Source organism: Dermacentor albipictus, chromosome 3 (genome assembly GCF_038994185.2).
Source record: "Dermacentor albipictus isolate Rhodes 1998 colony chromosome 3, USDA_Dalb.pri_finalv2, whole genome shotgun sequence".
NCBI classification, from domain to species: Eukaryota; Metazoa; Arthropoda; class Arachnida; order Ixodida; family Ixodidae; genus Dermacentor; species Dermacentor albipictus.
The window spans coordinates 44,973,072-44,998,879 of record NC_091823.1 but is presented as its reverse complement, the minus strand read 5'-3'; the positions used below and the strand labels follow the sequence as shown (position 1 = coordinate 44,998,879).

At 47.1% G+C, this 25,808-nt stretch overlaps 1 protein-coding gene across 1 annotated transcript in view; it reads right to left on the bottom strand.

Annotated features, from left to right (window-relative positions):
- Nucleotides 1-25,808, bottom strand: part of Uch (Ubiquitin carboxyl-terminal hydrolase) — a 91,710-nt gene that overhangs the window by 54,196 nt on the left and 11,706 nt on the right. Inside the window, exon 8 of the mRNA XM_065427000.2 lies at nucleotides 15,245-15,303. Within this exon, the coding sequence (XP_065283072.1) occupies nucleotides 15,245-15,303 (59 nt within the window). The remainder of the gene's footprint in view (nucleotides 1-15,244; nucleotides 15,304-25,808) is intronic.

Below are 25,808 nucleotides of genomic sequence, written 5' to 3'. Positions count from 1 at the left end.
GCCAACATGCCACAACCGCGGCGTGCGCGAAAGACGGCAGCAGTCACGATCTTTCAGACAGCGCTGCAGTCGCCGTCCTGCGGGGCCGAGGGGATACAGTACGTATGTACGTACACACGCCGCGCAGCATATACGAAGGCCGGAGGAGATGTCGTGATCGCGCGATTAACGCCTCGATCGATGTACACAGAGTCTCACTGTGCAGAATCCTTGGCAGTGCATGGATGCGTCAATATTTGCCTCGTTGGCGTTTATGCAGGCGTTAAAAAAGTGTAGAAAGAAAGGAAAAAAAAAGCGAACCCTCTTCGGGTTTCGTTAAATGATTTCACGTATGAAATGGAAGAAAAAAAAAGCTGCGCAAGTAAAAAAAAAAGTATTTTAAAATACCAAATGCATGACGTGGTGAAACCGACCCCTCCCCCCTCCTCCTCCATGTTTCTTTTTCCCCTCATTCTCGAATATTCGCCATATGTTTTTGGTGTGTAGAGTTCCAGCGCCGTTGCAGGCCACATTGTGCGTATAAAATCGGACACACGCGGCGCGTTCTTGCCCTACACAGTCGCCGAAGCCGACGTCGGCCGGGAGGTGTTTCTGACATCACTGGCTCGCGCGACAACATCGCGCCAAGCGCGTGCGTTGAAATTAGTTTGCCGGTCAGCTTTGCATACATCCGGTACGGTTCTTTCACATAAACCAATATGGTGCGAAGCAACCAAGTCCATACTACCTCTTTCATGTATATTGCGTGGTGGCAATAATAATAATAATAATAATAATAATAATAATAATAATAATAATAATAATAATAATAATAATAATAATAATAATAATAATAATGCTACGACTGTTCTCAACTGCCAGCCTGAAACCAAACTTTCACCGCGATGGCTTTGATTTTGCAGAGCGCACTTAACGCGGCGACCTGTTGTCGTGGTGACGCACACAGCACGTCGCGGCCGTTCCCATGGGGTCGCGCCGCGCCGACGCAACACCCGCCGCATGCAGGCGGCGACAGACGGCGCGCTCCACGTGGTTCAGCGCTTTAAGCTCTCGAAAGGTGCCTAAAGTGGTGCTAAATGTGTCCACGTCACCCGTCAAACCCCGGCTCCCCCCGGCTTCACCACAACGTTTATTGACAATATCAAAGCGCGTGCTTTGTGATCAGGTAACGAAATAGTCGCCATGTCTTGAATTCACTACTAGATGAAAACAACTTCGCCTTTTTTTTTTCTTTCTTAATTGAAAAACCGAGACAAGTGCTATACTGAACGATCCGGGCTATAAAGTTCGATCTTGGTGCGAAATACTAGTAAATTCAATTCAGGTGAAAGTACAAAATCTTTTCTGATAGGTTTTTAAGGGGAAGGCAGATTCCTACAGAACGCTACTTCAGTATAAGTTACACTGCTAGTGCGTCCCTCCTTTTTGCTCAATTGCTCAGCTGCCGGCATATAACTGCCAGCTCATTTAGAATCTGCGATCATCTAAATACCACTACGTCCGTTTTAGCGAAGAAATGGGAAAACCAAGAGCAATGCTGTCTACATATAAGCACGCTGAGAGCTAGTATATATAGAGCGCGCCTCACACTTACATATATATCGACCTATTAGGAGATATGACCCAATTATACAAAGCGTGTACAGCGGGCCAGTTGTCGAAGAGGGGCTCGACGCTTCGCGGAGAAAGTATCGACTGCTATGGCGGCATGCACGAGCCCCTACAACAATGCGCAGCCGACAAGAAATAACGGAGCGGAGAGGAAGGAGGCAGCGCGCGGCGGCGGCGGCGTGAATGACACGCACTCACACACACATACCCCGCCCGCTCTCTAATTAAACGGCCGCCCCGACACGCCCACCATTCAGTTTAGCTTCGAGGGCTCCGTCTCTATTTGCACACGGGCGACAAGGACGAGCGCAAAGGGCGCAACGGCAAAGGAGGGGCGCGACTGCGCGTTCACGCAGTATACGCGCGAATTAAACAAGACGGCTTTCACGGACATTTCACGTAGAAAAGAAAAACTGACAGACAGACAAACAAACAAAAGGCCACCCTAAAGGAACCTATAGGACTTGAAAAACGCTGAAAATCAAGAAAAGGTGACATTCCGTTTAAGCCCATCGAGGACTGACTTGTTTACCAAAACAGGGTGAGGTCTCTAGATCCCTATACTCCGTACGCATTCTGCATGTCTTCCGCGACAATCACACGGAACGCATACTGAAGTTATAAGGATTCCATAAAAATTCCGAATAGCTTCGGTAAGTATGGTGCAGAAATCGCTAAGGATTGCATCATGACCGACGCGCCACAAGACGAAAAACGGAATAGAACGATGCGGTTAACTTGTCTTCGTTTTTCTCCTTATGTTTCACTCTCACTCCATCTCGTCTTAGTGGTCCGGCGCATTGGTACCAATAGCCAATCCTCACCAGCTAGCAAAAGTTCTGCCACAAAGCTGAGAGATAGAGAGGGAGCGAGAGATTTATTTACAGAAAGGCAGGGAGGTCGGCCTGCGCTATAACTTGCTCTGGCCTATACTTCAATAAGGAATTAGAGGGCTCGATAAGGCGCGATTAGTTTTACTTGCTCTGGCCTATACTTCAATAAGGAATTAGAGGGATCGATAAGGCGTGATTAGTTTTAAAGATGCCGCCGGGAATCAGGTTCAGCGGGGTTTTCAATCATGAACGAAATTAAAAGAAAGAAAATCCCTCTAGACATTCGAAAACGACCGATACGATTTACTAAAGGCGTTCACACCGACCCCACACGAAAAGATGCCGCCGGGACAACGCGTTACGCAAACAGCGAAATCTCTCTTGGCTACACTACTGGTAGCGCCATCTATCGCGTCCTGAACGAACAGTTCTCGCATTGCGACCGCATTGGAGCAAAACATGCGCGAGCACTCCACTCTGGACACGACCATAGGCGCCGACTCGGGGGCGGGGTGGCCTGCGGGGCCTGATCCTCTTCCAAATTTTTTCGGGGGAGGGGGGGGGGGGGCAGAGCCTCCCTCCCCATTGGCTATGCTGAAGCCTACCCCTTCCCTCCGTCCCGCGCCCCCCACTGATGTGCAATTACCAGAGTTCTGTTACCCACGTCACTTGAGGTTCCTCTTGAGTTGGCACTACCTTATCAGTGAAAATTTTATTGTGGCTAGAATCTTACTGCCTCATTGTTGGCGCGAACGTGTACGGCTCATTAATAATTTGTCAGGATTTGCAGATTTCTGCAAATTTTGACAATAGGACGACAAGCGCATTATAGAAGCACCAGCAGCGGCCAACATTTTTTTTTTAAATTCGCACTGTGAACACCATGCACAGTCACAATATATTAAAATATATACGCAGGACATAGTTTACCATATCATTAGAGAGAAGGCGGTAGCCAACTAATAATTCTAATGGTATGGATATAGCCTATGCATAGAGAAAGAACATGTTGATGTATGTTCACCCCACTTCAAATGGGTTTGCGTGCTTTTTTTTACCATGAAAAAGACGTGCAGACTTCTGTGACCCCTTCGGCAGTCTTTTATCAATGGTGTGTGCAATGCAGGTGAGTGATATGTGTCTCAGTATTACTTCTCTTAAGAGTAGCTAGTCCTAACGACTCACGAAAAATAATAATAATGGTACAGTGTTTATTACTTCCGGTAAACAATGCACGGCATATATCGCTAACAGTTCTGGTGTCTGCTTATAACACCCGCAGGCGGCAGACATTTGCCACCTGTTAGGCAGGGAGTATCTCGTAAGTTCTATAAGAGCCTATCTGGATGGATAAACGCTGGGAACAAAATGTGGCGAGCGCGCGTACACTACAGAACACGAGCGAGGCATCGCCGACGGTCAATGAAACCGACACATGTATTGTGCGTTATTATGAAAGGAAATAATTGCCATCGACTGTATAGAGTTCTTCGTCCACCTTGCGGTTTTGCGCAGAGCTTATTTTTCACACTGTACTTGGTTGGTTTGGCTACAGTTCACGCTGCAGCTGCGCAAAGGCAGCGAATGAGAAAGATGACGCGCATATCAGTGTGGTTGTGTTTCCGAGACGTTTAGGTCACCGTATCCGAATCGCAAGCGACTGCCGAGTCAGAGTTACGGAATGACGACGCAAATGCCGGATCCAGCGCCGGTCATGGTATGTGTGTGCATACCGTGTGCCGGCGGCTCTCGCGTCAGTCCGGCACGTACCTCATTACCGCGCGGTCTGCTGGCCGGTCGCCGCTATAGCTGTCTCCGCGCGCGCGGTTCAAGCCTGCCACCAAGTTAGGCTCTTACACGAGCGGCGATCTATAGTATGTATAAGCCGAAGACGTTGAAGGCTCCGTTTCCTGTCAGGGGTGCGGGGTATACGAAAAGGAGAGGGGGAGGGATGGGGGGTTATGGTGCTGGGGGAGAAGAGAGGGAGTATAGACGACGTGTGGATGAAGGTTCGGAACGATCTGATGATCTTTCTTTTCTTTTCAGCCTATACGCCGACGGCCCGCGAGCCAATTTCGTCGGGGGGCGCCCGGGGCAGCGAGGGGGCCATCCATCTCGGGGGCACCTGCGCGCTCTCTCTCTCTCTCCCGGTCATCTGTGCACGTACGAGGGCTGCGTGAGCTACGCTATGCGCGCGCCACAGCGTGTACAGTATACACGGCTGCATGCTTGCGCAAATCGCCCTGCTCCTTAGCCCCCCTACTGGTCCTTTATTAATGGACGCCGACAATGACCCCGCGGGTCTTGGCTGCCCTGCCATGCCCTCGCGCGTCGTACCCCCCCCCCCCCCTCTCTGTCTCTCTTCATCCTCCTCCTTCTCATTTGTTTTAGTTCATTTCTTTCCACTCCATTGCATATAAGGAAGAATCAAGCTGCAGCCTATATATGGAGCATAAAGCCCGCGCGCGCGCGCGCCTCGGCGAAACAAATTGGCGCCGAGACACGCATACGCACAGTTCTCGTCTGTCCAGCGCGAAGAAAAATTCGTAAGCTGCCCGCGGTGCATACCGGAACGGGATGAAGGAAGAGCGGAAACCGGCGTTCTGGTCATGCGCCGAAGGCCCCTACGCGAAGGAGAAGAGAGTGAGCGAGCGCGTGTCGGTCCCGATAGCGCTCGGTTCTCCGGCTGCAAATACGCTGGCTTAATTGGCGTAGGAGAGAGAAACCCGGTGCAGTTCGGACACCCAAGTCTCGGGCAGTCGCGAGTCACGTAGCCACCAAATTCGGTGCCAACACTTAGGAACTGTGGTCGTTTGCAGTCGAATGCCGCCTCGTCCTCGTAATCGCGACGGACCGTTCCATTCGGCACAGTGTGGTGCCATTTTATCCATATGCAGCGAGTCAAGTTTTAAAAAAGGGCTAAATCACAGAGAACTAATTTCAACTGCGAATGTCAAACGCGCGACGTTGACTGGTCACCGATTAGGTTGTAATTTGCGAAGACCACGTGAGCGATCGACCTAATAAATTTATGACTGCGTTCTATTGCTTTTCGGAATGACTTCGGGCGACGTTGTTAGGCCTCTGCACTTTCTTCCCTCTCCACATAGACCGCAACTGCGGGCCACAATTTTGCAGCCATCCACATCTTCAACCTCACATTCACATATACCAGTCACGCTGCACAAAGGCACAGCGCGAGAGACGGAAGGTCTTCCTTTGCGCTAACCCGCTTACGAAAACTATGCAAATACGCTTGACTAGGGAGCTTATACTTATCCAGGCTCCTACGTTGGGATATCCAGTTCACTTCTAGTGCTCAGACAGCGAAATGAAGAGCCTGGCTACGGTCAGTTGACAAAAACACGCGTACAAAGAAAAGGCGCAGCAGTGGACGAGGACCATGGCTTAGTTTGGCCCTTTACGGACCTACAGGACTACGCCAAACGTGGACTGCAGTAACAATAGTGGCAGCGACTTCTTGCGACGCTTTGTCTGACAACAACACATGAACGGTTTTTTTTTTTTTTGTGTCACACGGATGTTGTCGTCGAAACAATACAAGACCGAAGAAACTGCACGTTGTCCATTGCATCGGTGCAGCGCACACCGTTACAATTACACCTGTTACCGTTACAATCACACCTGCAGATAAGAAGAATATGGGTAGTTCCTACAGTAACTCTGCCCATTCTCTCTCGTCGTTCTCAGCGCCAATTCAACCCGGCTGCTCACGTTCGTGCTCCCTATAACCCAGCATTCCGTGAACAATAATCACGTATACGGACAAGCTAAAACTCTCTACTGACATCGCACTCTTGCGTTTTGCGTGTTTCCGTCAGCTCCGACAGCCTCAACGGAAGCGGCTCCAGGCTCCTGTAGGGATGAACTTTCTGCACTCAGATAAGCCTGCCTGCCCCATGGTGGCTTTCTCTTTCTTTTCCTTTTTCTCTTCTTTTTATAGAGCGACTGCAGTTACAACAGCTCGAAACCAAGTTTGCTGTGCCCGTTGCTTCAACCATCCTTTCCGTAACGCCGACCAATATGGTCGTCATCATTGTTATCGTGTCGCCAAAAAGAAAAAAAGAAAGGCGATACTTTGCTCATCTGTCACACGGCCACTGGGAATAGAAATTAAGTATAGTTGCGTCAATGTACAGTTGGGAACTGAAAATTCGTTAGCGGTTTTCTGCTTCACAGAGACTCTAAGAGTGGCGGTGCTTGTGCACGCACTATACTGAAATCGCAACAGGCAATACTTGCGCGCACGAGGACGACGTTGTGTGCATCGCAAAGTTGTTTTCGTGAAGATGGCAGTCACTCCGATGGTGTGCACCTGCTGCTGTTGCTGTACTGAATGAGTTCATAGCTGAAGTCTACGAATTTCCTTCTCTCTCTGTTCCTTTTCTTCTTTTTCGGGGGGGGGGGGGGGGGGCAACGTTTGCAATAACAAAATTCTCTATTAAGTAATAGAGTAAGTCCAGCTGCTTCAACTCCTCCCCCCGGTTCCGATACGAGTCGGGGGAGCAGACAATAAGTGACAAGAATGCCGTCTAATATACCTGCGCCCAACACTTGCTCCCCGATACCGACCTCCTGCTCCGCAAGCGGCCAAGGTATACCGTCGCTAACACATTCGGGACGCTCAATCGAAACACCTGCGTGCCCACAAGGAGCCTCCTCGCAACCACTGACGCAACCTTTCCCGATGCGATAAACAAGTTCGCGCGCGAGACGAAGCAAGAATTTTGGATGCGTCAAAAAAGAAAAGAAAAAGGAAACATCAACGGGCACAATCTTCGCTTAACCACCGCGGTCGTCATTAATTATCACCGAGCCACGTATGTCACATGCACGGAGATGACCGCGAGTCCGGACGGCCGGCACCTAGTTAATTTGGAGAAGGAACTTTGTTCACATTATAAGCGCGCATATATTAGCAGAGCCCCGCCCTGTCCATGCATGTACTGCATATGCTTGCGGTTCTCGCAGCGTTAGTCCTTTCACCCGAACCCGACGATTCGGTCCCATGAGAAAAAGTATAACTTATCCGTGCGGCATGCCACATCACGCGGTAATTAACTGAGCCACCAGTTCGTACATATGCCCCCCCCCCCCCCCAAACTATACATGCATGGGCTATATACGAGGGACGTCGTGAAAGGGCTTTGGGCGGATTACTTTTGACCCCCTGGGGTGCGTAAGCCCGCGTCAGAATCTCGACGCTACACTGGCGAGTTCTCATGATTCGCTCCTGCCGGAATGCGGCCGATGCGGCTGGGAATAAAAGCTGTGACCACGTGCTGTTGTGCTCGCCCGTTCAACCCGCGACAACCTCCGGTCACGGATAACGCGATTATGGGAACCTCGTCAAGGCCATTCTCAAATGGGACGTTGTATAGCCACCACTGGAGTAACTCGGCCAGGAGACGTTTGGGCAATTAGCAAGGATACGGTCCTTCACATGTCAGCCCCCCGAACTGGCACGTCCAAGCCGGAGACGCGGTCAGATCGAGGATACAGTCCTTCACCTGTCAGCAGCCCAAATTGGCACGTCCACGCCGGAGACAAGATCTGGGTGTTGTCTCCCATACCCGTTTGTGCCCAATGATGCGCGTGTGTTTCCGACAAAGCTCCCTTCGGAGGGAAAGGGCCACGAACCCCTCCATTGGTGGACCTGAGGTCACCGGTCCCCTGACGCCAGATTGGGGGAGGCGCCTGAACAATGACCACGCAGGGGATAAAAAGAGCGACGGACGGCGTGAGTCATCAGCTGCTACAACTTCTTTATGAACTCTTCCTGTAATACTTGTAAGTTTTCTTGTAAACATGTGACATAAACTTGTATGTAAAACGTACTGGATATCGGGCCCAACCCCACGTTCCCTTACTCCTCCACGATCAAAGTATACCTCTCTTCTTTGGACCCCGACTCGCAACAATGCTCTGCAGCATGACGGCAATACGGCCAATCAACCACGCCAGGCAGATGTACACTTAACGTGACGGAGGGTGCTGATGCGTCATACAAACGGAAACAAGGCGACGAAAGGGTACGCAAATAGAGCGATTTTTTGCTCTGAGCGAAAATAATGCTTCACAGAAACCCCCCACAAATGCAACACGTTTGCATCACTGTTGAACTGAAGAATTAAACGTACGCTGGGAAAAAAAAGGAAGAAACCGTAGTCGCCGCCAAAGAGACTCCTTTATTTGACCGAGGAGGTAGCCCGCTCTTTGTTCTCATGAGGTGAAAATTACCCGGTCAAAATTGTCCTCTGGCTACTGCAGCTGATCAGATCTCGCTTCCGAACACTTGCTTCTAAATGGGGTCAACAGACATTTTTTTTTTTTTTAATGAAAATGGGATAGCGGCTCGGGAACATTTTTCCATAGCGTAAAATATGGTTTATTATTAAATGGATCGCCTTACTACTACTCCAGCGCTGATTAGAGACCATGTTCCACACCAAGGCCCGCGGAATAATCTTTCATCAAATAACGCTTGCCTAACACTTCCCTATAAGCCACCGTTCTTCTCATCGTCAGAAAAATTGAAGAAATGTAGACGTTATATTCCATTCGGTTCCAATTAGGTGCTCTCTTTAACAGTGAACCGGACTGTACGTATGGTGAAGTGTGCCGCCTTGATATTGTTACGTGTGGAAAGACACAGACGAAAGATGCTATTTACACGATATTTACACTGGAGCCAGGCAGACAGGCTGGCACTCGCTCGTGCCAAGGGCACCGACCAACTTCTTCGTCGTTCTCGCGGCGGCTCGTCTCTTGAGCATCGCTCGATGATATCGTAATAATATGAAACCAGCAATACTGGTACACAGAAAGATCGCGGGTGGTCACTCGCTCTATCCCCACGAGTAGCATCGCTCCGACGCTTACGATTGCTGACGGCGCATGGCTGATCGCTTTTCACATACGTGGTTTGTCGTGTATGAAGCTCCTATAGTCACCCTCTTCCCGTCCGAAGACGCACTGCACTCGTGCCGCTTTTTGAAGGGCTCGCATAAAAGGTTCTGGTATTATTTGTGACACTTTCGAGGAATTAAGGCTTCATACCTTAGGTAATCATGAGCTCGACAGCTACGTAAAAAGAAAAAGAAAGAAAGAAGGAGGCAGAAGTTTCGTGCCAGCAGTCCTTTAAAACCCGGGATAGTACTGTAGTCTTATCTGCGGATAGCTAAGCTATAACAAGACACGATCGCCTCGATAGGAACACCAAGAAACCGAAGGTAAGACCTTGTTGGTCGAAACCAACGCAAAAGAGAGGTAATCAAGCGTGAAACTCCTTACAAATTTTGGCTGAAATCGATTGACTTCCCCAAAACAAATCTGGAATGCTAAAGCAAGGCGGACTGACCCATGTCGAAGGAGAAAGCAGGGGAGGAGAAAACGCCCGTGAGAAAGCAACTGTGGCCAGAATACAACGAACGATGAAGCAGACGAGGCAATAACTAACAACGCAGTGCCACAACACGCTCTCCTAAAGAGCAAAAAAAAGAGAGAGAGAGAGAAAAAAAAAGGGCGGCATCAGGGCACGTAGTCAGAGACAACACACCAGGGTGCTGAAACAAATGGCGTTCAGCGCGGCGGGCGACTACCGGTCTGGTAGCGAAAGCGCGCGCACCTAGCCGTAGCACCCAGCAGACACGTCTATCCTATGGTGCCACGCCTTCGGCCAAGAAAGGGGGGGGGGGGGGGGGGCGCCTGCGCCACAGCCGCACCTCCGACACACAACATCGCAAAGTGGCCGCGACGACGACCGCGTGGGAGAAGAGACGACGAGAGCGGCCAGGAGGTGACGTGACGAATGTCTCTTGCATCCCCCCACCCCTACCCCCACTCCGTTTTAGCCGCCAAGACTGCTACATACTGCAGTGCTAAGGGGCGCACGCAGGAAGGAAGTCGGGGCACCACACCACTCGTCACTCAATCACCGGCTCTCTCTCTGCGGGGTCGCGCCGCGGAACTGGACTAATGCGCGCGGGACTCACACGATGTGTAGCAGCTTGGCAATATTTGCCCACCCCCGTTTTGTCTTTCGGAGGGAGCAAAGTACCTCGCGTCCCGCGAGAGGGTTGCCACAGCTACTGATTTATCAGTAGGTCTGTTCATATTTTTTTTGTCCTATTTTTAGTGACTCGGTGATAAAGCTTCGGAATCTCTATATGATATCTGGCGTTCACCAGAAAAACAGTAGCGAAATCTACTTTGTAAAAATTTTCTTTTACTGCTACTACTTTTTCAGCAGATTACTGTTAAGCACAGTCAACTTTTACTGTACATGAGCGACAGGTGATGTGTGTCCTTCTTTCACTTTGGCCCTAAAAATAGTCTAAAACACACTGAACACTCCAGAATTTAAATACCGGATGCCACCTGAACCTCTTTAGGACCGTTTTGAAGGTCGGAGCAAGGTGCCTTTTTAGTAGTTATCGTCTTTCAGGTTCCCTGTGCACTGTGTTGTTTTTGAAATCACACTGTGCTGAAAATTTTCAACGTCATTGTGTTCTGTTGCTGCTTTGCAGGTGGCACCTTGTAGAACAAAAAAAAAAGTGTGTGCAAATAGTAATTTTTGAGACCAAATGAAATATGAACCAAATAATGCCAGAAGCAAATTAATTTAAGTAGTGAATACTTTTCTAATAGCTTTGAAATAATGAACAGCCGTTCTCACAGCCGATCTTTACATCTCAGAATATTTACAATGTTAGCAAGTTTCTGTCATTACATTGCACATTATGAAGTGTAGCTTAGTAGAGGTACAATTGGAGCATCAGGATCAAACAAGAAATGTATTTTCATAGTCAGGGCTCATTGGAAAGTACAGATGGCAGCTGTTTAGCTGGAAAATTTTGGATTGTTGAATGCACCACTGAGTAATTTCTTGTGCTTTATGTCTACCATGGCCACCACGAATAAAATTTATTGCACTGTTGGCAATATGATTATTCATAAACTATTAGAAAAATATGTGTATTTACAAATAGTGAGTATTTGATTCAGAGACTGAATGAGATAAGGGAATATTATGTTCATTATTCAAAAGTTTCAAATATTCACACATCCACTAAAGAAGTGGGCACAGGATTTGCGCCAGCAAAAAGTCCATTTAAAATACCTCTTTTACCAGCATAAAAGAAAAGCTACTGATTTATACTGATCTTTTAAGCAAAAACCTACTACTATACTTTTACAATATGTGGCAAAACTGGAGAAAGAGGCTGATCTGTTTGTTTAGAAGATGCGAAACAAATCATGCCATACTTGAAAGAAACACTTTCTTTTTTCAATATTTCCGCAAATGGAAAGTGAAAAAAAAATGTGCCCTCGCACAGACACATAATTATGCAACAAGCAGGATTACAACTTCACACTTAGACGTGACTGCATAAATTTAAAGGTACACCGAAGAGAAAGACCAAATTATTTCAACACTGCATCCCTGTAAACCCAATCCTTTCATCTTCGAATTACTGCAGTCAAGTGTAGATACCATAACAGAATTGAATAAATGCATTCTTCTCTCCCTATTAGAAGATCTATACAAATTCCTCAGTAATAAATCAAGAACAGCAAAGTTTTTTTTGTTCCCTTCCTTCAACATGTGCATGTATCATGCTTTCTTAAGATAACTAGACATTGTGACAAAAGTTACTGCTGTACTTATTGTTGAATTAACCAAGAACTTATTCTGTAAAAGGTAATAGTATGTCACCTTGGCGTTTTGTTGCATGTTGACTTGCATGTTGACCATACAGTCTATGCAACAGTGTACAATTGACACACAGCGGCACAAGGATAGGAAAAACTTCGTTTGCCCTCGGGCTTCCACAGGAATCACTTACTTCACAAAATAATGACTGCTATATAAAATCAAGCTGCGAGTTTACAGAAGCATATATCAGTTGAACAGTGGCAGCTGTGCGAGCAAGTGATTCCTCAGAAATGGCAAAAATCCCAGCCAGTGTTGCTTTGGGTTGCCTTTGATACAGTATCCGATTTGACTGAGGTTCAATTGCACTTTTTCCGTTGTTTCTTCGTGTCATTATTATTACTGCGACATGAACAAGTTATCCAACGAGAACCAAATCGTCTCCATGGCATGTCATGTTCCCACAAAAATTATTTCCTTCACAACTTCACATGGTCTGTGCGCTTAAAGAACCCTGAACTGATTTTGACAATTTTGTACAAACATACTGAGTCATTAGAGTAGGTCCTTCTGATCATTAGTTGATGCATCTAAGTGCTCCGCATTAAGCATGTAATTTATTATAAGGTTTCAAAAATGTACACCGCTGCCAATCGCAGCACACTGCTAGGCGGAATTTTCAGCCGCCCCTACCCACATGACATAAATCACCCAATTGACATCAGTAGGGCAAGCTATCGGATTGGCTGCCCAGGGCGCGTCATTGATAATTTTTCCACCTTTATAGTGAACAAATGATGTTCGTAATAGTTGGAATGTTAGTTAATTTATTTCTATAAAAAGAAAGTAACAGAAAGAGAAAGCACAAGAACAATTTCTCACTACACTTAAGCACTTCCGGCACACAGGAAGCGTCGTCTGCTTGTGTTACAACGTGCCCCATTTTGACGAGAGCTCCGCGGTCAGTGTCAGTCTCAGTCTTTTCGCGAGCACCATGATTCACCTTTGTTGTGTTGTGGACTGCAAACGTAGCAACTGGCAATATGTTAAGCTGCAACATCATGTCCCTCTACAAGGCACCAGACGAGCGGACTGGCTGTAGCGCATCAGACTGTCGCTATCCGATTGGCACCAGGATTTGCGTGCTTATGGCCATTACTTTACACCGGAGGATAACTATCCACAATAGCGTTTCGCGAGTCCGGTATTCAGGCAAACGCAAGTGCAAGGGGACAAGGCCTGGTCGTATTACCATGCCGTTTCATGGGATGAGCAGAAGCAGAAACGTGAATGGTCTGCATGGTGCACCCACTTCGTGGCACAGTGCTCAAGCAAATATAGCAGCAGTAATGAAGTGCATTCTTCTTTGCTGCAGACATAAATATTTCACAGGATTGCAATCGATAACACATTGTTTTTGTAAATGTTTAAAATGTTTTACACTAGGTTACGTTGGTTAAGCTCTGCACCACGAGGTGGCTGGACCGTGTAGACCAATCAAGGTCGCTCACGTACACCTATGCTAAAGTTTCTTCATCAGTTTGAATTTATGCCTACAGCCATCCGTCGAAACACCCAGCTTGCCTGTGGTTACCGGAATACCAGACACGATCGCCCCTTCGAATGAATGCTCGCAACGCACGCTGTTTCGATAGCTCTCGCTTGGGGTTGACTGCCAAGCAGCTGGCGGAGAGGTTGGAAAGGGTTCGCGCGTGCTCTCCTAGAGAACCGGAAGTAGACGACACAACCTGCCATCGTGACGCTGAGCCAGTGAAGGCGGAGCTTAGCCCCGATCACTCGGCGAACAAGTTGAGGAGAAAATGCATGGCTATGGAGGAGGGTAACTTGTAATCATCCGTAGCTCTCTTAATATGCAATGTTCACACGAATTGTGGTGCGAATGGTTTACTTTAGCTGTACCTTATGCATCTACAAAATTTGTCCGAACCATTTCAGGAGCCATTTAAGCGCGAATACAATGGTCCAAAAAGCATGATACAACTTTGGCCTGAACAAAACAAAAATGGACACAAAAGGAAGTTCCTTCTCTTTTTTTTTTTTCTTGACTAATTGGAAAATGCATACATAGCAGACAGTGAAAGAGCACAACAGCATTTATCAAGTGCCAGACGGCTCATAAATTACAATAAGTTTAAGGTGGAAACTCGGAAGGATCTGCGAGCATGATGAAAAAGAGAAAGAAAGAAAGCGTAAATGCTGAAATTTTTACCTTTCTTTTTTTTTAAGTCGCACAAAGCACCTGAGAAGCAATTTCTGCCTGGCCAAATGCAGCTCGCTGCCATGATTATCAGTAAAGAAACAACGGTATATGCCATAGTAAAACATTAAATATTTAACACTAAAAAAGTAGACTATCATCTTCATGCTAAAACCCAACTCTATAATGTTGTGACACGCAAAGCATTTGCACAATGAAGGGAAGGCAATGCATGGGGAGGCATGCTGTGATCCAATGAGGTGAAGTAAGCTTCCATAAAATAAATGAAAGGAGGATATTAAATATTGGGACATAGAAGAGAAGGAATGACAACCAACAAGGTGACAAACCCTCACTCATGTGACAGGTGGTGACGAAAAACCTCAGGTAAACCAAATGTACCAGATTCCTCGGGCTGCCACTGCAGAACCACCGCCCACCGTGTCATCGGTGCAGCTAGTAAGCAGATTGAAATGGGGCTGAAAGCCCTCAACCCCATCCCTTTGCTTGTGATGCTGCAGGTGCCTGTAAGCTTGGCATTTATGTTATGTGCGTCTGTTTATTCCTTCCTTCAATCAGGACAACGCCCCTTTTAAGCAAAAAATTGTGCTGCACTGCTTAGCAAGCAAAGTTGGCAAAGAAGCCCACATTAAAAAAGATATCCCCATTGCTATATGTTTGGCTTTTTTAAATGGCTTAATCGCTTGCCAGACGAGGTGGTGCATGGAAGGGAATGATAAATAAAAAGAAACCTATTCCATGGCCAACAGAACAAAAGCGGCAAACAAACAAAATTACACAGGTTCACTAATAATTTGCTGATACATATAGTTGCATTGTTGACAATTTAGGAATTCTTGACAATTTAGGACGTTTTTAAAGAACAGTGGTGGAACAAACACTCACCGCCAAGAAAGTCTCAGTGCTTGTAGGGCCACAGTTGAAAGGGAATGGCTTGCGCCCATCTAAGAGATGAAAATGAACAAACAAGAAAGCATCTGTTAAAAGGACAATTAGAAAAGGTGCCTGTGAGAACTCTTCTTTGGATAACACAATATGTGCTTTTTTGAGCCTTTCTATAGTGCAAAGTCAAAATTAAAGGTTTTGGTTTTTATGGGAATTGTGCTTAGCTCTTAACACAGTACCAGAGCTTTCCAGTACTTTCAATGATCAAGAAATGTCACAAAGTTGTGAAACCACTTTACATGATTACTAGGGTAGATTGCACTGCAGAGTTTGTGACAGCAGGACAGGACAGCAGCAGTGAAGCCGATACAGGAGGCAGCTGCCATTGCCAGAGTTTTGTTATGTGCTATACCTATACCTTCCAGCTGCACTTGCAGTGTCATCACCATGGTACTGTCCCAGAAACTCTGCGCTGTCATTCTGTATATATTTCTATTTCGCTTTCTGGATGTTACATTTTCACTGCCATTGTCACTGCTCAGACTGCATTTAGATTTTTGCTTAAGTAGTTGTTTGAGAAACGTGAAATGTTTGCAGCACCAGGCAAAACACTTTTTCATTCCATGTATATGCCTCTCAGGCCAGTTTGGATATTGCGCAGAGCCAAAATGTGTCACCCAAATGGCAAAGCAGTGACAGTGATAGTCAGCACATTAGACACAGTATGCCAGCATTTTGTGGAGCTTGAGCTGCATTAAACATTTGAAGTGGCACGTGCACAACCTATGAGAAGACTAAAAAAACTGCGGCGCTCAATTCTTTTTGTCTGTGGCAAGCGCACGGACAATAAAGGAAAGCATAGGGAATATCAACTGTTTCACTGAAATGCTGAAAGGACAGAAAGGCAAGTGAAAGTGTACAAAAGGAAAGTGGGAGCCGAAGCCAAACCTTTGGCAATACACATGCTATGCTCCACAAATTGAGCTCTGGCACAAGCTGTCCCCTTCCCATCCACTTTTTGGGGTATTAGCGAATGTGTGTTATATCTAGCCATGAAAGTGCTGGTGAGCATCGCTCACTCCCATGGCAATTGATGGGGAGCATCCTCTGAAATGCAGCCATCATGCAGAGCACAAACTTAAATTCAACTCTAGCAGCCTTGATGTTTTGAGGTGATATATGAAGACTAGGCCAGATGCTTGCTCGAAGTTTGTGTACTATACACCTGCAGGGTTGGGACTGCCCAAAGTAACTATAGAGCATTTTGGAGCAAGTTCATTTGCATTATGGAGCAGACAAAATTTCATTTTGAAACAGCTTGGAGCAGGCCAAATTTAATTTTGGAGCAATTTAGAGCTGATAACATTTCATTTTGAAGCACTACAGAGCAGCCCAACCTGAATTTTGGTGGAATAATGGAACAGCACACTTCGAAACCATGACAGAATACAGAATGAACCAACACGAGCGCTATACTGCAACTGTCTTAAACAATGTCTTAAGCTGAATTTTGAAGCAGATTACCCTGATACTGAAGCAGTCTAATGCATGCAAATTTTGGTAACAGTGCCTGTTGATTTTTGTTTAGTAGCAGCGATCACGAGAATGTGCATTCTGCAATAGAGAGTGCAAAATTTTTATAAGCAACCCAAGACATATTTTATAAATACATTTTTCTTTAATGTCTTGACAGTGTGGGTGAAGTGCCTGGGAATGCGCTCCACCGTACAGCGAAGCCAGAGTTATGAAATACTGTGGTTTACTGAAAGCCATTTCTACATAACAGAAATAGTTCTGCCTTGCTGCAAGCCAATCACAATGCAGAGCGGTAGAAACGTGCTGTATAGCTATAGCGCACTAGAATATGGATGAGTGGGTCAAGCAGCGACATGGCACATGCTTTCCTGCAAAGCCGAAAACATAGGTGGTACTACGCTCAAACTATATATCTCCATGCCGATGCTCATGATGGTAGCGGAAAATGTTCCAAAATTATGCAGTGCAATTGACGCAGTAACATAATTTCTGGCTCGCTATATGTCACCACAGACCCACAGAGCCATGATCAACCTTGGGCCAATATAACAAAAAACTACAGTTGAAACTTGATTGGACGAAGTGGTCACCACACTCAGTACCAAAAGGTACTGAGGCATTGTATTTGCCGCTAACCCACACCTGCACGAGTAAGTCCGCATTGGGGGCCAAATATGCCACCCCTAGCACCATCTGATACGTAAGAACGCTATCGACTGCCGAGTCTGTTGTTTCGTGCATACGCATGGTGTGCATCCTCGTCAAAATAAAGCTAGGGCCGTCACTAGGGTGCCTTGATGTTTTAATGTGACAGCGTTAGAGCCTACACTCGAAAAAAAAAAAAAAGGAAACCCATCTCTATCAAAATTAGAAAGAAATCACAGCCTTATTTAATCATTTATTTCTAGGGAAAGAAAACGTCTGAAGCAGTTAGGCCTAGCCTTCCTGTGGTGGTGGCTACCAGCGAATCGGTGTGCAAGAGCGCCGGTTTGAGGCTGATATAATAAAAATGGCAGTGGCTTCGATTAATGGTGTTTCAGACCTACAGTCACGGCGACAAAGTCGAGTAGATCAGAGGGCGAAAAGTTTTGCATCCGAAATTCCAGACGTTCTTATACATTGACTCTATGGGGTGGCTGTTCCACAAAGGCGTCCGAATTATCGAGCATGTCCAAAAAATCGGTCACTGACTGTAATGACACACAAAAGGCATTTGTTACAGTACGCGTTTCTATTCATGCCAACGATACAAGAGCAAAACCAGAGGCCACAGGGTTAACAAGATAATGAAGCACTGGACGTGAGTGAAAACAGTTGCAAAGGTTCTAGTTCGCTCACAGCGCCCTCAGTATACTTTTTGTTGTTTTGCACCTCAGCTATGATGTGCTGCGCCGCTAAATACAGCCGACCTGGCCATTCCGACAGCAGCGACGACAGCCGTGAGTGACCGTGCGGGCGCTGGTAACTTGCCAGAAGCGTGTAAAAGTCCAGTTTTATAAGCGCGACAATTACGAGAAACCGTGCAGGAGGCGCCATCGGGCGGTGTGCGAACAGCTGCACTCTTTTTCAGAGACCGAACCCGCTCGCTGTTTGCAGCCACTGCCCGAGCACACACGCCGAAGCCATTCTGGCGCAGCGTGGCGCAATTTCGGTCAATTTTGTTTGGCACTTTGGCGCAGGAATTGCCGTTTGTATCAAAACCACGCAAATGGCGCAGGAGTCCCACCCCTGCATCCGTGTAGGGGGTGTTCCGCACCTACCACCAGGGCAATGAGTTGCACTGGCTAACACCCTCAGAGCTAGCTCCAATACACATACACCATAGCTCAAGTTGTAAGGTGTTGCATGCATAATGCAGATGTTGGTTCAGCTTCAATGGTCGAAAGTTTATTTTTTGTCACTTTCATTTCCATTTTCTTTGTTATTTCTGCATTTCAATTAAAAGAGCAGTTCATTTCCCCTATATTTTCCTTGGCTTCATGTAGCAAAATCCACAACCTGCACAGCTCTGTCCATCTGAAACCTGGCCTTGTATGCAGACTTCCTGTCTAACTTATGCTGAAATTCTCTGTCCTCTGTGTAAATAGCTGAAGCATGCTTGAAGGGACCCTGAACCACTATTTATCGAAGTCGAGAAATGTATTTGAAGTTAAAATTTACTATTACAGAAATGCCTTGCTGCAAAAAGTACATCAATGCACTCAGAAGTAGTGTTAGTAGCAATCAAAGGTCACATATGATCCCGTTCACTGTGCGCCCATTCCTTCTTCAATACCGTGCACTGCGAAGGCTACATCAGAGTGGGACGCACTTACAATGCTCTAGCTACCGAATGCCACCATGGCATGCAGTTCAAATTTGCTTTTGGATATTCACGTAGATGCCACTACTTCCAATTTTGGTGCCTACGACGTTCCAAACGTAGTCAAATGCACTTGAGCCACAGTGAGCCACAGTGTGCTCGCCCAGTAAACATGCAATGGCACCTTGTGGCGGCCGCGCTATCTAGGCTACGTGGCAGACCGCAGCTACATGCAACTCTAGTGCATATGCGCTGTTTTTGCTTTGTGCACGACTGGGCTTGAGTGTGCACACCACACCTCACCTAACCTAACTTAACCTAACCTCACCCAACCGGAGTGTGTGCTCCAGTCTGGTCATGCTATGTGGTGTGGACCAGCTTTCTGCACCAGCTTGACAGATGGATAGTAGCCACATCCAACTTGCTTATTTTGAAGCACTATCAATAACGCAAAACGAAGCAATGTCTGCCAAGGCCTCCAACCAGGAGCAGCCATGAGCGAGCTCACAATGGCAAGCGTGCACATGGTTTGACATTAAGCTTCATGTGGTTCGAGGTTTGAGTGTTTAAAACTAGTTTAAATTAGCGAGACCCAATGGCTATGACACCAATAAGCAGGGTGGCTAAAGTTTCATTCCTATGTGGACAGCCATGGCAGAGTGTCAGCGGACAATAGTCGGCTTCTTCCGGAAGTGCGTATTATTGAAATTTGAAAGCAGATTTTTTTACTTCAACCTGTTTTTGAAACTGCATCAATACATGTACACAGCAACAGTAGGAAGAAGTGCACTGATCTAAACACCTTTCTTAGCTATTGGCCAATAGTAGCCGCACACGGTAATCTGCTATATTATGAAATAAATTACAAAACACGGATTGACGTTTCGGCGCCCAATACGGGTGCCTTGTATCGGCGCAATACGGCGTTTCGGCGCAATACGGGCGCCCAATACGGGTGCCTTGTACCATGCATTCGCTCATTGTGAACAAGGCACCCGTATTGGGCGCCGAAACGTCAATCCGTGTTTTGTAATTTTTTTCAGTTGGCGAGTGTACGTTTATTCAGCCATGTTATTTCCTCGCCAGACGAGTTTTCGTCAAACCCTAGACTTCATTATGAAATAAAGCGTTGCAAAAAGAGTGAGGAGGAGGCTTCTGTGAAAAAGAAAGCATCTGACAGAAAGGTGACTTCATGCTCCACTTGTGAGCTCTACACATCGCACACGACTGCAAAATTTGGCTGATATTTTCACTGCAGCATATGCTATATGCAGACTGTGTTCTTTCACCAAGCCCGAGAGGTGATTCTGTACCCCTTTAAAGAGACATTAAAGAGAAACACTGAACCAGTTCAGATTAATGAAGAGTGCCTGAAGAACTCCACTTTTGTTGTTTATTGTTTTCACGGTAATAGGGTGACTATTAAAAACGAAAATGACAGTCAGTTTCATTTTTTAATTTCTGACTGAAACCTCAGGGCCGGTACGTCAGTGTGATGTCACAGGATGCAAAGTATTTTTTTTGCATTTTGGCTATTATGGTTCAGTAGAACTTCTAAAACTTCCTGAGTTCAGCCTTTAGCTCTCTTAGAATGCACTGTAGTTCATTTTTACCAATAAATATTTCACTAAGCTCGAGCAGACAGCGTCAAAATCCTTGACGTCATGGTGAGCTGATGCAGGAACTTAAGGTAGAATCGCCGCCCATTTTTCACTTTTGTGTCTTTTCATGCTTACCAAGTGTCTTCTCACGGTAAGTCTTTTTTTTTTTTTTGCATTGTAGAAAGTTATTTTACTAAGACAGCAGAAATCATCTTTTTCTTTAGTGTCTCTTTATTAGCAGAAGTATGTTAAACCTAAACACTGATTGGGCTGGTTTCGAATGTGTAGCAGAGCTCCTCGACTGGATCCTAAATGTTCTGCTAGCATGGCAATTAATATTGTTACGTGTAGGAAGACACAGACGGAAGAGGCTATTTACAGGCTATTTACACTGGACTGGAGACAGACAGTATACTACAAAACAAAATGTTTCTCGTCTTCCAAATGAATGAAATCTTTAACTAAAAAAATGTATTTTTTCTTCTCAAGCCCAAACACGTTTTCAAATAGTAGTATGTGTGACTACTGCAATTTATAACTATTAGTTTCTTTGCATCGTCCCTAGGTGGTGTCGCGCACAGCGAGAAGAAAAAAAGAAAAAAAACAACCGGAAGAGTGGCGCAATTTTCAAGAGGCAGCGACAACATTCCAGTGGCTCGCTGGCACCAGTGATGGGGTCGATTTCTCTGTACAACCAACGAATTATTTGTTTTGAGAAACAAAAACGACGCCGGAATTCACTTTCTGCCATCTCTTCAAACGTGTTTCGCACCGCCACCCACTCTCCTCCTTCCTCTAGAAACGCCCGCGCAACAACCTAAGTTCCCAACGGAAGCGCCATTTTCTTGAATTAAACTATTGATTGGATCCAAACGTGCCATGCTGCAGCCACCGGTGGGATCTAATCCAATCCACCAGACGTGCCATGAGAAGTCGTATGATCGCTCCAAACTTCCCAGCGCCCGTCGGGTTCGGCGCCTAGCAGACGAAATGCTTGGTGGGAGGATGATTGACAGGAGCGTGTCGTCATTTTGACGTCACCAGAAACGTGGCTGCGCCCCATGGCTGGCGACGTCGGCGCGGAGTAGGCCAATCGCGCGCGCCGGTAACCGAACGAACGTGCCGAATAACCATCTCCGATCGCGCCCCTGGAGGACAACCCGTGATTTTTGCTTGTAGTCCGTCATTTGAAGTATTTGGCAGTCTAGTCATGTAGCAGTTTTACAACCAATTCGTTTTTCCTTGCAATGGACCCTTTTACATGTGCTAACATCACAAAAATCCTTCAGCAGCTTTTTCTTTTCTATTTCCACAACTTCCGATCTTTTTTTTTTTTTGGCAACCAGTCACTTAACATTTTTGAAGAGACAGTCATAAACCAGCAACTGAATTCTAAGAACGATTGTTTGCAACCAGGCTATAAATATTGCGAGCATTATATTACCCCTTCATCTCCTTCATCTGTATATATTCATCATCCTGGCCAGCGTCATCTTCTTCAGCGCGCGAGCTGCGAAATAAACCGTTGAGGCTTAACAGCTGTCTCGCAAGTGGTGGAGGCTGCTTTCAATCCCTTGGTCCTCTATGCCTTAGAGTTTCCCTGGAGCTTCGTTCAGGCCGCCGCTTGTTTCGGTTTTCCGCCAGCATGCCCCAAGAAGATCCTCTAGGAGCCTCCGGCGTCACCGTCTCTGCCCCACCGGCCGTTCCTTCATGGACTGTCAGCACGCAGCAGCGCGATGCCACCATGTTTTCTGGCCTTTTTAGTGACGACGCTGATGACTGGCTGGACAATTATGACCGCATGAGTGAGTCTAACCAGTGGGATGACATGCACAAGCTTCGCAACGTCGCATTCTACCTCATTGACATTGCCAGGACTTGGTTTCTCAAACACGAGAGCACCTTGCCTGATTGCGCTGCATTCAAACACCAGCTTCGGAAGATTTTTGGCACTCCCAACGTTCGCTCTGAGGTCGCCAAGAAAAAGCTTGATGGACGCATGCAACTTCACGGGGAAACATACACCTCTTATATCGGGGACGTCCTCACCCTTTGTCACCGTGTTGATGCCACAATGACAGAATCTGATCGTGTCCGTCACATCCTAATGGACATTGCCCACGTCGCGTTCAACGCACTGGCGATCAAGAATCCAAATACCGTAAACGATGTGATCGCGACTTGCCAACACCTGGACGCACTGCAGGCCATCCATTTACAACCTGTTGCGCGCCTCCTTCCTCGGATACTGATCTGCATCTGCTGATTCGGGCTCTCATACGCGAAGAGCTCCAAGCGTGCGGCCTGCTGAGTCCTCCCGTTCTCCGCCTTTGGTTCCTGGCCTGCGCGACAAAGAGGAGCTGTCCTCTATGACTTGCGCTGCGAGCTGTGGCCCTCCTTCGCCATCCACCTCGTATGCTCAGGTTGCGGCTATGCAACCAACGTTCGTTCGGACAGCGTCTCCTGCTCCTGCTACTGGCCCCAACCATCTGGTGACTCTACTACCCCGTCCGCCTGCCATTTCTATTATTCTATTTCTATTATTCACACTGGCTTGTGCTCTCTTCTACGCAAAGTTACTACACCTTATATGTATTATTTGGGAGCTCAAAGAGAAATATAAAAGAAAGGTGCTCCAGCCTGTGCCACTGTGTATAACAGGCTTAAACCAATAGTAAAATAAATGATGAGGGCGTATGCCAAATGTAATTTATTTTTTAAAGAAAGGGAGGAGGAGAACTACCACCAGGCGAAACCAGAACCAAGGAACTACACCTTACAGTGGAGCTCTTCTTCGTGGTGCAAATAATGTTGTGATTCGGCCATCAGCGCAATGCAACGTTAGAGTTTCGATCGACAGGATACGCCACCATATCCAGTTCGCAGTGTTGACTTCCTGTGCTCACATGCTTATGCTAGGGCGGGACTTTCTATCTCCAGCGTCTGCTTTCATCTCGTGCCGTCAACACCTCGTTAACTTGACAGAGACGGACCATTCCGACGATGTGCACGAACCACGCCTTCGCTTACGATCTGCTGACGATTGTATGGTGCCCCCTGGTCGCGAACAACTCCTTGTAGTTAACTCTGACATCACCGATGGTGACGTTTTGTACAGTCGCCGACCCATTTTCCGGACTCCGAAAATTCGGACATACCCAATTATTCGGTCAGCTTCGCGGCACCACTATTCTCCCCATAGCCCATAATGTATAACAACTGCCGAAAGTTCGGACACCTTGCAAACTATCGTCCGATTTTTCAGACACTCCTTTAGCCAACTCGGTCGAGAGCACCATGCACCGACTCTGACTGGTGCATGGTTCGACTTGCTGAACGCCATTTTTGTTTTGAACGGAGCTTCCTTGCAGCCCCACGAAGTGGCGCTACTGGAAATCCCCGCTCATCATCATCGTTTCTGCCTGGTTAGATAGAGCGGCTCTGCAGCAGTTTCGGTTTCAGCTTAGTAAGCTATGTCAAGACAATCCAGCAGCCAATTTGTTTCTTCGCGCAAGACGCTGCGAGCAGGCAGCTTTTTTCGTTTGCGTGACTGGTGTTGGCACAACGGTGTTTGCTTTGTGTGCTGTGTCGAGGTTTCGGTGATCCAACGCGGCATACGGAAACATTGCGTCAAAGGTCTAATGGCGCCGACAGTGCCCGCGCAGACTGCGCTGGGGAATGCCGGCAAGCGGGTGCTGGGAGGCCTAAGATTTGTCGCCTTCCGATGTGCTCCCTACTGACGCGGAAAATGTTCTGCCGAGACCTGCGCAGTGGTTGCATTGTGATTCCGGACACCGTCTCATTTGACAGTTTCATAGGTGCTGACACTGCTGTACTGACATGCGCAGAACTCGACGACGGCAAGATCATTCGTCAGGTTTCTGCTGCACCGCCGGACGATGACTCGAGTCGGAAGATGACGCACCATGTGCTATGCTGCCGTCGCATGCGGAGCGTGTACAAGTAGTGACTGTGCTTTCAGCCGCCAATAGTGACCGTACGACCCTCTCTGAGATTCAGGCTTATCTGATTGTGCGTAAACGGAACAGCGTGCAACGGCGCATTCACGATTTCTTCCAAGCCTACTGCCGAGCCCGAATAAGTGCGTGGAAATAAAGGATCTCATTTTTTTTTTTTCTTAATCTGCTTTTTCGGACACCTGTTTATTCGGACATTTTCGCAGTCCCAGTGAGGTCCGAATAAACGGCCGGCGACTGTACCGTCAGCCCGTTGCTTATCCAAAGGGATTGCTCTGGCACCCAGCCTTGTTCGCTTTACCAATGGCACGGCCACTTTGGCTGTACTCAACACAACCATTGAGCCAGTTCTGCTTTCTAAAGGCACCGCTCTCATGTGTGTCTTGGACACACAGCCTGTCTAGGTGCTTACCTCGACTACTGCTGTTTCACAACCACCCACAGCTATGGATCCGGTGCCTGCTTCTGTTCTCGCTAGTACCATCCCATCAGCTCCGATTTAACGCCACAGCAGACGGGGGAGTTAACTCGCATTGTTACCCAAGCATTAAGACTCCTTCGACGTACACTCTCCTCTTCCGGGACAGACATGCGACGGTTCATTGCATACACACAGATGGAACTTCCATCGTGCGCCAGCGGCCATATCGCGTTTCTTCCGCTGAACGCCAGACCATCGATACCCACGTTGCAGACATGCTGAAACGCAGCATAATCCGCCCATCCTGAAGCCATTGGTCATCCTGTCGTTTTGGTGCGCAAGAAAGACTGCTCAGTGCGATTTTGCGTAGACTACCGTGCCTTGAATAAAATAACCCGCAAAGATGTATATCCACTGGCCCGAATCAATGATGCGCTAGATTTATTACAAGGCGCAGAGTATTTCTCCAGCCTTGATCTATGCTCTGGATACTGGCAGATACCCATGCACGGAGCAGACAAGGAGAAAACAGCCTTTGCCACACCCGATGGACTTTATGAATTTAATGTAATGCCGTTCGGCCTGTGTAATGCTCCCGCCACATTTGAGCGGATGATTGACACCGTACTACCGGGCCTAAAGTGGAAGACTTGCTTATGCTACCTTGACGACATCATCATATTTTCGTTGACCTTCCATCAGCACTAGCAGCGCCTCGACGAAGTCC